Here is a 15,420-nt window from a genome sequence, read left to right as displayed (position 1 = left end):
ACTGGGAAGACTGGAACCTTGGTATTCCAGTTATTCTTGTGTTTTATTCTCTCCAATTCCCTGATGTTTTGTTACTGGTAGTTTAGTTATTTCTTTCAAGGTAAAATCCACTCTAGACCCTGCCTGACATTTCCAATTCTGAATTTATTTTTAATAAACAAGCCCTCTTGTCTTCCCAAAATACTTACCCATCCATTTAAAAGCCTTTAACAGCAGTTGATACTACATGCATTGTGTTGGGACACCACTGCAACATTACAGCTGCTTCAACAGTAGCTAGAGAGGAAGAAGTTATATTGCCATTTGTCAGTCTAGTGTTGAGTCAATTCAGTAGATAATTTAGTTATCTGTACAACAGACTCTATAACTTGAGCTGTGATTCTTCCACTGCAGTCTTTGCATTTTCCCCTACAAATAAACATTGTTCTCTGAAGGCAAATGGTTCTCACAACAGCTCTGGCTAGCTTGCTTATCAGTCATCAATTAAAGAAAATCCAGTGTTTTGCAATTTGTTCATCTAGCCACAAAAACTGCTTAGGACACACTCGGCCAGCTCATTTGGCAACCAGTTTCTTACAGAGAAGTCATGCCTTTCTCAAGTAACATCCTTGTATGGATCAAGTATTCTTGAAATTTGAGTGACTTTGTCTAGCAGCCTGCAGACCCCCTTCACGCTCCAACTTCAATGTATTAAATCTCCAGTGCCTTTGGGCACACCATATATAGCAGCGGGGGCGGGGGGGAATTTAACCCTTTACCAGCATTGCTTTTAAAGGAAAAAAGAAGGCTTGGAGGCACGACGATTCTTTTCATTCTCTAATGAGTTTTTCCTCAATTAACAGACTCATTCTGCCTTGGATATACACGTTTACTAAAACATTTTAGAGCTATACAGCAGGACTTGCAAACCATAGAAAGACACGACACTAGCAAGCCCCTAGATGCTACCTGATCTTTACCTCTTACACCCTCCATTACTCGGGGTGTTACAGATCAGGAAATGTGGACCAGTATCAACTAGTTCACTGGCAATTCCCTGACCACGCTACCAACCCTCATGTAAGAGGACCAGCATTCTCTAGTCCTTCAGCACAGCACTAGGTTGGATTACAGAGCTTAAAAGGCATCCGTAACAGACAGCTTTCGAACTCTGCTTCCAAAGATTTAAGGCTAGGGATTTTTATATTGTACACTTAACTGTCCTGACAGTGTGAATGGCACAAGTAGTCAGAACTACTGAAGTGCAGGGGGAGGGGAAGGGGAGGATTTGAAGTTTGATAGCTGACATTTTCCCCTAAATAAGTTTGCCTTTTGTTAACCAAGAGCAGCTGAACAAAAGGCTGTATAAAATTAGTCTTCTAGCATATGCCTGCCACTCTGGACAGCAAGTGCCTGAATATGCAAACAGAACATGGAAAACCCAAACTGACAGGGGATATTGGGACGATACAGCCAACAAGCCCAACGTTACCATCCAAGAATCCTGCTGAAGTGTCTGAATGTCAGGTCCCTGACAGATTTAATCCAGACAAATATTATAAATGTACGGAACTACCAGATGCTGTATCTTAAGTGGGTAAAGGAGATACTTACAGTATGTGATAGTTTATAGCTTTAACTATCCACAAGATGTAAGGGGTGAGCAAGCAATACAAGCAAACAACTAGAAAAGGTAAGGTTTAGCAAACTTGACAAGGTAGCTTTAAATATTTTGGTCATGCATGGAGACCAACATTAAAGGGAAAGTGATGCACTACAAGTTTATCTATTATCTTCAGGTGACTAAAAGACCCTTCTCCCCAAAAAGCACTGAGCGCAGCCTTGGTGATTACTTGTGTGATCTTAGTGAAGATCATACCTTGGTAACTCTCAGGAACAAGATGTAACTACTGAGGTAACAGGAACAGTGAACAGCCTTTGACTGGATTAATCTGTTCATTTTAAATGAGTTTAAGAGATTTCAAACTTCTTTGCTCAGTAGAGACCAATTCTACTATATATACACACACACCCCTCACCATCCCCAAAATCTTAAGTATTCAACTCTTGAAAAGCGACTTTCACCCTTTGCTAGTGAGACAAGTTTAAAAATTGCCTCAAGTTGCCTACCTAGTCCTGGAAGGAGCCATTTCCCCCAAGTCAGCAGTAGTGCAGAGGCATAGCACAAAGTACGCACAATCATGAAACAATAAACTTCTCATTTGAAGTTACCAACTCAAGTCTTAGTCACTTCAAAAATATTTCACCTACACATGTAGGAAAACTGCTGACCAGACATCATCCTATCCAACAAGCTCACCATCTGAGGTTTTAGAAATTCATGTTTTATACTCAAGTGAAATAACAGGAACTGAGCTCTTATTTCTTACAGCTGAATGTGTAACTATGAATTAATTCTTGTGAGGAAGTGTCAGTATTGCACACATATCCAAGAGGCAGCACAGTAGGACAACACAGAACATGCACCAGTGAGAGCCTCATCCGCAGGTAATGAGTTTTACTCCTTTTCATACTAAACAGCAAGAGCTTTCAAAGCTGGCCAGCATTTTTAGCTAATAATCTTTTCGTTTAGGAGCTACAGACTCCATGAAAATTCTGTTCTTCTGTTAAAGGTGTGTAAAGAAGAAAGAAGCTTAGTGTCAAGAGAGCTTCAAAAAGTACTACTCCTGTATTCACCACATGAAAGTTTTCTTCTTAAGATGTGAAAGAGGAAAATTATCCAAAGTGATACTGCATCATAAAAAAGCTTTTGAATTTGAGTTAGAAAACAGTGACCAGATAGCTCTGATTCGTTAACATGTTTTTGCTCTATTCCCATAACTCAAAATTCATTTGGATGCACAAGCACAATTTATTAGGTAAGAGGATCAAACCCATTCTACCCACACAGACCTTCAACAAAGCACAGCCAGATGAAGTAGAAAACAGCCTGTGGAAGGAGCTGCAGCTGACCCCATGAGGAAAACTGCTAAAACAAGGACACATGCCTAACATTTTAGGATCAGAGGCATTCAGTTTATTACATTAACCAGTATTTGCATTGCCAAACAGCAGTCACATTCCCATCCAGCATTTCTACACTTTAAGACTCAATGATAGGATAAAATCATTACTAAAAAATATGTACTACATAATTATGATCCAAGATTATATTTTAACTGCTTTACTGAAAGTAGATTACAGCTAAAGACAATAAACCCCTTCTGTGAAATCTTATCTGTGGTAACATTAGTCTTGCATTCAGTGCATTGTTCATACAGCTTAAGATCTGTGCTCTCAACACATCATGATTCTTTGTCTGATGGAAAGACACAAACGACTTTGCAGGAAGGAAGGGAGTATGGCAGTAGAACTAGGAAGAGACAGGGTCAAGACAGTATTGAAAGAGGAATGATACCTTCTTAACTTTAAAACAGAGGAACTTGGTAGTTTTCCTCTAAGGAAGCATGGTCTAGCAAGCATGTTTATATGGTCTGAATATTTAGCCAAAAGGACAAACTCCTATACATGATGCAAGATTTCATCACTAAATCAAAGCAAAAGTCTAACCCTCTCTCTCCCCCTCCAAGTTACAGGGTATGCTTCAAGACATTGGTTTTAGCAAAACTGAATTTAAAGAAAATCAAGTTTTCAGTATGCAGTAAACTAGTTTTCTGTCTATTTATTATATGCACATTTCCAGTCCTATCTGGTCATGTTGTTACAGCCTCAGAGGTCTATGCTGCAGCCTGCAAGTTCCTAGTCTTAATACTGTTAGTTTTTCAAAGACATTCTCGAAGCAAGAACAGTCTGTTCAAGCAACTTTCATGGACAAGACATGTTTCTTCTCATTTTTAGTCACTGGAAGTTATCTGAAATCATATTTAATTAGGCCAGTAGCGTAATGGTATCAGATTAATACCAGGAAAAAAACCCCAAATTTGCTGTATTTACCCTAAAACTCTAAGTATTTGAACATCACTCACAGCAAAGCAGAGGAAGGAGGGGAAGTTTTGATTCTGTCCAGTATTATATTAAAGTTGTTTCAAGACCAACACAGTTTTCATTCTCTTCTAAGAGAAACAGCTGAATAGAACACTTATATACAGTGAAGAGCCAGGAGCTAAAAGTGTGATGAAAAGAATTAACACAGAGTAATCAAAAAGGTGACCTGTTTAGCACAAGATCTGAACACTATTTGTCAACTTAAAAAGTGCTAAATTAGAGATTATTAAAACCCAGCAAGGGAGACAGAAGTGGGGGCACAGGTACACTCGCTGTGTGTTAGCCAACTGTTTTGGTGAGCCATGAGGATGGGCAGCATTCAGAGCACCACAGATGAAAACTCAGCAGTGATGGCAAGCCATTACACCAAAGGGACCATACCTAACCTAGCCTTCCTTCCTAACCACAGTACTCTTCTTTTGCCCCTTGTACCAGTTCAGTTTGGCTAGATTCCTCTGCAACTCAAATAAACTCATACCCCTGCTAGAAGTAGGGTAAAAAGTTTTCTACTAGATTGTCTCACAGAAGCATCTTCTGCGTGTACACAACGAAACCAGAAGAAAAAGTGAGATCCCCTTCTTTGAGCAGCCATGAGATGTTAACAATGTTTGCTCTCCATTGTGAAACTAGAGCTTTACCCTACATTTGAGCAGCTTAAGTATAAATTCAGCTAGCAAATTTGGCCAAGGTACCAGATAAGTAGCTTTTCAGTTCAGCTGACAGTTATGTGTTTGAATGCCTTCCCTTATACATATACAAGCTTGTAAAAGCTGCATCTTCTAGAGCCTGTAAAACGAAAATAAGTGTAAGTTTTCATAGTCTAAGAGACAATAAATTCAAGAGTAGATCAAAGTCTATAGTTCAATACAGCAATCTAATTTTAGTCACTCTTGTCCACATGCACTGATACCCTCAGAAGCCACTGCAACTCACCGATCAAGCAAGAAGCTTTTGAGTTTCTGAATTAATCTGATCAATGAAGAATTTGATCAAAGCCAGAAATTACATAAGCAGAAGGAACAAGGTGAGAGAGCTTTAAAATCCTTCTTGCAGGGGGTGAGCAGTAGTGCTACAGAGTTTGTGCCTTAAAGTCCATACACCACTTCTAAAACAGCATCTGTAAAACAGTATGAGAACTGTGGGAGGGGTAGGGGGTGTCACAGTATTAAGCTGATTGAACTTGGCAACTCCATGCTTTCCTTGGAAAGTGTTTTAAGTCTCCTATTGAAGTGTTTTGACCATCCACCACTAGTATTACTACCAAGCAGTACTAGGGCATGAAGCAACTGAGAGCTGGGTTACCTTTATGCCAATGTTATTTAACATAAGATTTGTGGCCTTTTTCACTTCCCACAAGAGCAAAGTAATTCGAATCAAAGTTTATCTATACCAGCCAAGTATTTTACAGCTGTTGCAACGCTTAAGCATCTGATTTGGTTTGGAGCTCACTATTGAGGAAAGAAAAAATAAGAGGTGCTCTTCCAGTCTGTGAGATAAGACAATCAAGCCCACTGACATATCAGTTAGCATATTTGATTTAATTATGGATAAGACCAAGGCAAAACCTCTCTCAAGTTTAAAGTCCTGCTCTAATGGCTTTTATGACAGTAACATCTAGATGCTACTGGGACACTGATAATTCTATCCATGCCACAAACAAGGTCACACAGAAGAATATTTTCAGGGTTGCAACACATATTGCGACATTTGTAGAATGCTTTGAAGCATCTGACTGAGATTAAGCATTTCCCTTACTGCCCTCACGGCATTACCTCAAACAGCAAGGTTCCAAGTAGCAAGCAACCAGGCTGGGTTTCAACAGCAGCTCTGCAACAAAAGCAGACTGGATTTTGCCCCTTTTTTTGCAGAAACAGCAGATTTTCTTTCCTTTCACGCATCGCTGTAGCATTTCCATGCACTAGCCACCCTGAAAGCAGTACCCCAGAGTTCCAGTTGCTTTATGTTTGCCACTATGGTAGCAGTCTGCATTCTCCACTGCCAGTGACTTGCATGTAACTAAACAACAGGTTCCTGTTTCACACAGTCAACAGCCTAAGGGAGAACACAGCCAGCTCAACTAAAAAGAGACCACACTGGGTATCCGGTAAAGAGCTAAAAATCTGTGATTCTCTGCACCGAAAGGATGAGCAACTGCATGTTGATCTTGCCTTGCAAACGCCTATCTGTAGTCTTGTTTTGTGACTTGGAATACCCAGTGAGTAGCCATGCACAGTGCTACTTCCCCCCCCTCACTTGATGGGGGTCTCAAAATGGAGTTGGAAGGGAAAATTACAGAGGATGGGCAGTGCTTCCCTGGATGGTGGAAGGGGTAGAAAGACCAGAGAGGAACAGAATCAAAGGCAAGAAGTGAAGTAGCAATGTTGGAAGGACAGGAGGAGGAGTATCACTTTCTAAGTGAGTTAGTGGAAAACAGGGGAGCCAGCTGCTTTGGCCCAGGAAAGCCTCATCAACAGGCTCAAACTCCTTGTATCTGACCTCAAACAGGGTGAGGACACATCCCAGGGAAGGAGAACTCCACAGCTGAGAGAACAGCTACTCCAGCAGCTTCACACCAGATCTGCCTGTGCTCAAGCTTACCTTCACAACATTAGTCTCAGGGAACATCCTGCTCTCTCACCAGCTTTTCCTGCTTACAAACTCTGATTCTGCTCAGTGTCTTACTACTAATATTAAAGCTTCAAGCTACCATTCCAGCCTTGCATTTTAGGTTTGTTTTTACACTTTTAGACAGCCACAGTACTTTGAGCATCCCTTAAGTACTCTCTTGGAAGGCTGCCTTTCTATTATTGTTCCTTTTATGAGGCTGTAAATAGCATTCTTAGAATTAAACAAGCAATAACCCTCAGAGTTCTGCAGCCACCTTTTCTCAAAAAAAAGAAGTACACCTTGCCCAATTTTATTTTTTTTAAGCAGAAGTGAGGAAAGATTTACAGGATTGACTGTTTGGAACTGAGTCTCTCCTTGAGTGCATAATAAATACTTGCAAATACTCATCAGGCACACCCACATAAAGGCACCACCAAAACTCACTAATGAAGAACAGTAGTAGATCATTAATTTGCAGAATAAAAGCCTCTCTCAACAGGGGCTGAAGGCTTGAAAACACTCGCTTGTTTTAAAACAATTTCTAGGTCTACAGGACACAAGGACACCCAAAACCAACACTAAGAGATAGGTACTCTTTTCAAAGCACACTGTCAAAAGTAAAACATTCTACATGAAAATAAATTAACAACCTCTTTCAGAATTTATTTCTGAAACGGCTGTACAGTTTCACCAATATATTCACTAGAATATAGTTCTTCCCTTTACAATTTAAGCTTTTATGTCTGCTAAATACCTCTGAGCTCCTGTTCCAGCTACTCTTCAGCAAGTGGCAGAGCATCCATCTGCTTTGGAAAAGGTGGAAGCTCCACACTACGGCCAACAACCAACCCTCCGTTGGTTCATTTTACACCTTTCATTAAGAAGTTTAAAAGAACTAAGAACAGAACAAGAAAGGGGTTTTGGCCCATATCCCACGTCCAATATCAAGGCAGAAATAGAGCTCTGGTGTATGAAGAACAAACACCATGCTTCATTTCATGTTCTTTAGGAAGCTCACTAGATACTTAAGATACCACAGAAATCCTCAGCCCTGTCAGCAGCTCAATTGCCAGTAAACTTTGGGATGGGTTGTTTGGGGGCTTTTTTAGCCCCTCAAGCACACCTCTACCTTTTCAAATTGCCGTGTTGATTTTTTTTTTCCTCAAAATTCGTTTTGTCCTCTGCCACTAGCAACTTTAAGGAGCAAGAAGAGCTCTTCCAGAGCTTTCTAGAAAACTAATCGGAGGTACAGCAGCAAGAAGGGTAAGAAAAGCATCCTCCCAAACCGGAGAAGGTATCACGTTCTGCTAGGTTAAATGCCCTCGTGTACCAGCTTAAGCAGGTATCCCACAGAAAGCTTCTGCTGTGCCCTGTCCTCAGGCAGGTTGGACCCCGCAGCCCTCGGTCGTGCTGCCCGATTCCACCCTGGGAGGAAACTACCTCCAACACCGAAATTACTGGAAAATTCCAGCAAAATCCCTGCGTTGACTTCCAGAGCAGAAAGAAAAGTGGGGGGGGGGGGGGGACACACGACAGCAGACGGCCATTTTCAGAGGAATATCGAGTTTTAAAACTATCACAGCACGAAACGGCACCCACATTAAGAGTTAACCCAGCCCGCCCCAGTCCCGCGGGTCAGCAGCAGCACTCGGGAACGGGGCGTTTTAACTCCAGACCACGCTAAGAACCAGTTCCCTCTTCCTAATTAGTAAAGGAATTAGTCTGGAACACGGCGGCTAAAGCGTTAACCCAGACCGGGAGGCGAAGGTGGCAGAGGCAAGGGTGGACATCTCCGCCAGCTTTCTGACTACCTTCAACGGAGACAAACAAGAAACCGCCTTTTTCTCGTTGCGGTTGTCTTCCTTCCCCGTTTATTCGTTTTCCCTTTCTCCGATGGCTCAGCGCCCCGAACGCGGTACGAAGCGGGCTCCCGCCAAGGCAACTCCGCGTGAGAAGGATGAGGGGGCGCCGGGCACCGCAGCCTTTCCCCGCCCTCCGGGGTCTCGCTACCCCTCGGGTCCGCGCCCGGTAGGTTCCTCTGGAAAGGCAGCGCCGCGCCAGCAGCTTCCCGCCGCGCACGGGCAGCCCCAAGGAACCGACAACCACCTCCCGCACGGCGCAGCGGGCCCTGGCTCACCTCCTCCTCCTCCCGGGCGGCAGCACAGAGCGGCACCCGGAGGGAGCGGGGCGCCCCGGGATGTCGCCCGCCGCCCCCCCCCAGCCCCCTCCCGCCTCGTAAGCGGCTCCCGCCCCCCCTCTCCCCTCCCCAACAACGGCCGTTGGAGAGGCGGCCCTGACCCCGACGCCGACCCCCACCCCCCACCCCCCCTCACGAGGTGCGGCGAGACCCGAGCGCCTCCGCGGGCGCAGGAAGCTCCGCGGTCGGTCCCTGCCGCCGCCCACCCCTAAGGGCCGGCCTGCCCGCCGCGAGGGTGCGAGGCGGGCGGGGGCCCTCTGGCGCCGGCGAGGGGCGGGAGCGGGGCCGCCCCCTCCCGCGTCGCGCCGCGCACTCGCTCACCTCGTCGTCGTGGTGCTGGCAGTAGCTGGCCCGGTCGGGGAAGACGGAGAGGATGTTGTAGGGCGAGGCGGGGTACGGCGGGCTGAGGGCGAGCGGCGCGGCGGGGCCGGCGGCAGCGGCGGGGCCGGGAGCGGCGGCGAATCGCTCGATGAAGTGGTCCTTGGTGAGGCGGACGCGCTGGTGCGCCCGCACGCAGTTGTCGCACAGGTGCTCCTGGCAGTCGAGGCAGCGGGAGCTGGCCGCGTTGCCCTCGTCGCAGGAGCTGCAGCGGGGCTCGCCCTGCCGGCTGTGGGGCCGCCGCAGCAGGAGCGCTGCCGAGCCGCCGCCGCCGCCCGAGGAGGACGACGTCGAGGAGGGCGCAGCCGAGGCGGCGGCGGCAGGCGAGGAGCCGGCGGTGCGGTGCGACGGCGGCGGGCGGCCGTGGTGGCGGTTGTTGCCGCCGCCCCCTCCCGCGCCGGAGCCCGCGGCGGGGCCGGCCCCGGCGGCGCGGCCGTTCTTCTGCTCGTCGGCGGTGGCGGCCACGACGACGACGTCCAGCAGGTTGCTGAGGAGGAAGTTGGAGGAGGGCAGCGCGTCCATGCCCGAGGGCTCCGAGATCACCACCTTCTGGTCGCAGATGGGGCAGCGCAGCTTGAGCGCGTCCCCCGCGCCGGGGTGCCGCTGCGCCTCCAGGCACTGGCGGCAGAAGGCGTGCAGGCAGGGCAGGACGTGGAGCCGCCGCGGCGGGCCCCCGCAGGAGGAGCCGCCGCCGCCCCCGGAGGAGCTGGAGGTCTGCGAGGAGGACGAGGAGGTGGAAGAGTTGGAGGAGAGGGGAGCCGGCGAGCCGCACATCTCCTTGCACAGCGGGCAGATCTGGAAGTCGGACTCGGGAAACGAAGCCATTTGCGATGGGCCCGGCTCCCCGACGAGGGGTGAAGAAGAAAAAAAAAAAGTGTATCTGCCCTCTCTCACCAGAAGGAAAGTGTGTGCGGAGGGAAGCGGAGGAGGCAGGGGGCGTGTGGAGCAGCGCGGGGAGAAGGTAGCTCCGCGAGCGGCTTACGAGCAAGCTGGCATCGATCAGTCGTTTTGCCAAGTGGGATCGATTGGCCGGTTTTGCAAATACGGTGTCATCGATCTGGCAGTCTGCAGGGAGCTGGATCCTCGCCTCGTACCTCGCTGCCGGGCTTGCTGCGGGAGGGGTCGGGGTGGGGGGGGGAGGGTATTTTTGGTATCAAGGTGTAGCTGTCCCGTTCTCTCTCAGCAAATGGATCCTCTCTTCCCTCACATGTACTTAACCCCCGATCCCCCGTTGCATTAGACAAATTGTATCGATTCCCTGATCGGTCAATACCTCACACAGTCTTCTCATTTCCCCCTTGGGTCAGCAGTTTGACAACGTGGTTTGGGTACTTGTCTTCTTCCTAAACAGAAAGTGCATGGGCGCCAACCGCCCGATCCCCACCGCATCCAGCGGGGACCGGACCTCTGTCCGCCGGGGCTCGGCTCCGGTTCCCACGGCCGCAGGACGGGGTCGGGGCGGCAGTGCAAGTCCCTCTTGGCCGGGCGGGGAGGACGCAGGGGTTGGGGGGGCGGGGGGGGCGGGGGGGGAGGCAGCAGGGGTTTAACTCAAGTTTCGCTCTTTCTTCTGGGGGCGTTGGGTTTTTTCCTCTTTTCCTTTAAACCTGTGCTTGTCGGGGGGGAAGGGGAAATTTCGTTTCAGTTCCCCCCTCCACTTTTGCAATCCAGAGCAGCTCTAGGAGAGAGAGAGGCACTGAAACACAGTGGCCAGGAAGACTTCTCCAGCTCCAGTCCTCCCCCGCCGACGCCTGCTCCACCACCGCATGACTGGGGGGTGGGGATGGAAGGCGGCGTTGGTGCCCACCCCACCGACAGAAACTCACGCTGGCGGGACGCAGAGGAGGAGTAGGAGAAGACGGGGGGGCAAGGGGGGGGGGGGGGGGGGGGGGAACAAAAGGGGGAAAAAAAAAAGGGCTCTGGGAAAGGCTCAGAAGAGCGGTCCCTTCTCAAGCGTCCCGGCTCCCGCCAGCCACCGTCCTTTAAGCGGGGCTCCCCCGCGGCGGGCAGCGCCGAGCCCGCAGCGGCCCCGCCACACGCGGTGCCCGGCGGCTCGGGTGGCTCTCCCGGCCGGCGGCGGGCCGGTTAGCTAGCGCCGCGGGCTCGGCGCGGCTCGCACACGCTGCGGCGGCCGGGCAGAGGAGCAGCGGCAGGTCCCCGCCGGCCGCCCTGAATTATTCATGGGGGGTGTATTATATTCGCTCGCACAAATTGGAGCCGCTGTGCAATGCTATCCGAGAGCGCTACGCTCGCCCCCTCCTCCTCCTCCTCCTCCTCTCCGGTTCTCGCTCGCTCTGAGCCCCTGCAGCGCCTAGGATCACATTTCCTTTGTCATCTCGCCTCTTCGCGTGGTGTTTTACTGAGAAAACAAAAATAATATAAAACCCGAAGAGCGGGAGGGAGGAGGGGGGAAAAAACGGCAAAAAACAAAACGCCCGCCTCCCCCGCGATCTGTAGAGCCGGAGCCCACCGGCCCCGGGGGGTGAATTAGCAGGAATTACTCACTGATGCGGCAGCACCGTCCCGGGCGGCGTGGGATCCGGGGAGAGCCATCGCGCCGGGCGCCTTCCCCCTGCCTGGAGGGGTGCGGAGGGGCAGAGCCGGGGAGAGCCCGGCCCTCGGGGCGGGCGCCGGAGGGGGTGGGGTAGGGGGGAAGAGATCAGGGCGCGGGGCAGCGCATGGCCCGCCTCGGCGTGGCCCGCAGGGCTGGCGGCGGCGCTGGCTCCGGCCCCGCTGCGGCCGCCGGCACTGGGGCGGCGCGGCGTGCGGGAGCCTTTTAAGCTCCGACGGCGCGGGCTGACTTCCGCCCGGCTGCGGGGGGCGGCCGGGGGGCGGCGGCGGCGGGCAGGAAACATTCGCCCTCCGCCTGCCCGACCTGCCCCCATCCGCCCGCATCCAGCCCCGCCGCTCCCCGCCGCCACCCCCACCCGCGATTTTTTAATATCGCTCATTTTGGCACCGGGGGACACCCCCCCAAGCCCTTTGGTTTGACGCGCTCCAGCGGTGGTTCAGCCCCGCCGCGTCCCTCCCCTCCCCTCCTTCCCTCCCTAGTCCCCCCCCTCGCCCTTTTTCGGTTTGAGATGCGAGCGGGGCTGCGGGGCCGTGCTTTGAAAGCGGCATCGGGGCGTTAATACAGCTTTAAACATGAAGTCGCTCGATTAATTGTTTTCTTACGCCCAGCCTAAGGGTGAGCTCCGGCTCCTTTCTCCGTCGCTGCCGGGTCTGCCGTGCCCCGGGCAGGGCGAGCCCGGGGTGTTTTGCTGCTAGCCAGGGGCAGACGTTTCCTCTCCTTTAAACTGACGCGATGAAGTTAGCAAAAATCGGCGGCGATGCCGGTTTCCAGCGCCGCGAAGCCGAACTTAAAACAAAACCGCAACAATTACTTCGGGTTATGGAAACACCTCGGGGCCAGCGGGCTGCTGGAAGGAAAAGTTTTAGCCGCGGCACGACCGAGCGGCCACCCTCTTGTTTCAGTGGGGCTTGTGCTAACAAGAAGGGACACATGGTATTTTTTTACCCTTAGCCAGGCGACTGGAAATGCTGAAAAGTTTTAAAAACGAGAAATTGGCTCAGGGGTTGGAAAGCCAAAGGGGGGGTAAAAGAAAAGAGATTTGTGAATGAAAAATAAAAATAAAAGGAAAATATAGCATATTTATGAATGAAAGCATGTGTAAATAAGCAAAATAAACTCAAATTACTGTCAAGTTATGATAATTTTTTTTAAAAACTAAAATACATTAAAAGAACACTGGCTACTAAAATATATTGAATAACGTTCCTCCTTTTTTGGGGGCCACAAATAATGGTAACTTAAATTGTCTGCTTAAAAATAAAACTGTCTTGCTGACAGAGATGAAACAGAGCGATAAGCTATGCCCATGAGGATCTCTTGCCAAAAGCCCCACAGAGAACTGAGAAATTCAGGAGCATTACGGTCCTTACATGAGCCCACACATTGGGAATCACTGATGAAGTCCATGGGGTAACTAACATTAAGTTGTAAACAATCATGAATATTTATTATGCCCCTCAGTGGTATACTCAGCTGGGAACTTGCCTTATGTATCACTAAAGGATTTGGCTGGGGGGCTGTATTCTTTATGTTACATATCCATATGTTCACATTTGACCATGCAGGTGAAACCCACCGCAGCTTTGACTACCAGAGGTTAAGCAACAACAAAAAAAAAAATCGTTGAGCCTTGCCTCAGCTCTGTTTGTTTGTCCCGTGGTTGCTGCAGAGGGTTATGATGCTGTGGAGCTTGTCCTTTTCCAGATTAAGCCAGTTAGTTGAGAAGAACAATAACTTTCCGAACAACAAACGTGCAGTTGATCTGTTTGGTTTTCCCAGATAACGCTTCCCACTCGCTCCCTCCATAGAAACCGTCATCTTCTGCCTTGAGAAATACTTTAATTGGGCAGAAATTCCCAGATGCATGTCTCCAGGCATATGACACCCCTGCCTTCCTCAGTGACAGCTGCTTGCTTTCCAGCTAACTGGCTGAAGAGGGGAATTCTGTGTGCCCATGCTTCAAATGTCTCTAACAGGTTCACAGGGCTACCTATACGCTGCAGAAGGTCCTTTTTGCTGACAGGATCCACTGTATTTGTGCCAAAGCTCCCGAACCTCGTTTACAGCTTATACCCTCCCCGAGCTTGTAAAAACCTATAAGCAATTCACTGTCCCTGAACAGTGTGTCCTTATTCCCCAGCTGTCATCCTCGTATCTTTGAGCACCTCTGTCTTTCTGAATCAAAGTCTTCCTTTTCTTCTCCCTCCACCACCGCGGGAGGAATGCAACATTTCGAGGCTTCCTCTGATTATGGGTGGCTTTCCTTCTTCGTTATGGGTGGCTTTCCTTCTTCGTTATGGGTGGCTTTCCATCTTCATTATGGAAAATTCTGGAATCAAGCTAAAGGGAATACACCACTATTACACTCTGAAACGTTAGCTGCTGGAGCACTTGCATCCTCAACTACACAGCAGACAGCACCCTGCATTTTTCTGCTTAGAGCATTGGCTTGATGGTTTTCTGTCCAATTAACTTGTTCCACAATTAAAAAGCCCCAAACCCCTCAGCTATCCTCAGGCAGAGCAAGGCCTCGATGTATTTCATTTGTTTTCTAAGCCGACAAACACGTGGGTGAATAACAGCGCCAGGGCTATAGGTGAAGTACAAGAGGTTTCTCCTTCCTTGGTAGACAGCAGGATGAGAACTTATTTTTATGATTTTTCCCTGGGAAGCTAATGCTTCACATTTACCCTTTTTGTTTCTTAAAAACAAAAGAACAATAGCTATCCTGGTTAGCGGGGGCTATTGTCCCTCTCTGCCAAATAAATGAAATCTCAGTGCTTACGTGAGCGGCTGAGGCATTTCTCTGCATTCTCTTCGCTCTCCTTTGTGTCTCTCTGCTGTGGTTTCTCCCATTTCTTCCCTTCTCTCCGGTGTTTTTCATACACTTCTCTCATCTTTCTTTTGTCCTCCACTCATACGCTGTTGCTGGTCTGAATTTGAAACGGTGCCGGTTGTACTAAAGGCGAGCCCATCATTTAAGCTGTGTCGAAATCATAACTGTGTCAAGATCACATCAGAACTGTGTTAAAACATTAACCATTAAAACATTCTAACAGTGCTAAAATCTGGGCATGGCTGGCCAGGTCTTCAGAGACACCGAATGAGCATCAAAACAGCTCTGAAGATACGAGCCAACTTCCACCTAGTTGGAAAATACCTGACAGCATTTGTCTGTCCTAGACTAAGTGACCAGCCACTGCAGCTAAACTATGCATTAAAAATAGTGGGATTTTTTTTTTTTCTCTTTCTTTACCCTTTGATTTCAGTAGAAAATAGGACATTGGGGCAGGAGATTGCACCTGAGTCGTTCTCTAGCATCTGCTTCCAATGTCGGGATATGCTTTCCACTGTCTGTACTTGGAAGCTTTGTTTGCTTGAAGGAAAGCATCTGCTTTCCACCAGAAGCACTACAGGACAAACAGAACGGTGTTCCTGCCAAAAGCAATACAGCTGGAAAAGCCAGGGGTCTGGAGGTTAAAAGCTTTGTTAAATAGAACCAGGTACAGTAATTGTGGGTTTGGGGATATTTTACTGTAATTTTAGAGGCAAGCATTCACAGAAGGAGCTCTCCCATATACCACCTGCGTAAAATGGTCCAGCAGCAGCTAGGCTGAAAGCTAAGGCAGCACTCGAGCTCCACGCTCAGCAAGGCTTGTGAACAGAAGTAGCTGGTGCAAGACCC

General features: G+C 49.1%; 1 protein-coding gene across 1 annotated transcript in view; it reads right to left on the bottom strand.

Moving 5' to 3' along the window:
• TRIM71 (tripartite motif containing 71) overlaps nt 1–9,997 on the bottom strand; it is a gene marked incomplete at its 3' end in the record, with an annotated part of 53,160 nt that extends 43,163 nt beyond the window's left edge. The window contains exon 1 of the mRNA XM_084280459.1: nt 9,110–9,997. Within this exon, the coding sequence (XP_084136585.1) occupies nt 9,110–9,991 (882 nt within the window). The 5' untranslated portion in view covers nt 9,992–9,997. The remainder of the gene's footprint in view (nt 1–9,109) is intronic.
• Between the last annotated feature and the right edge of the window lie 5,423 nt (nt 9,998–15,420).

This window comes from Gallinula chloropus (genome assembly GCF_964237585.1).
Source record: "Gallinula chloropus genome assembly, chromosome: 2".
Classification (NCBI taxonomy): Eukaryota; Metazoa; Chordata; class Aves; order Gruiformes; family Rallidae; genus Gallinula; species Gallinula chloropus.
This window is presented reverse-complemented; position numbering and strand designations above follow the sequence as displayed.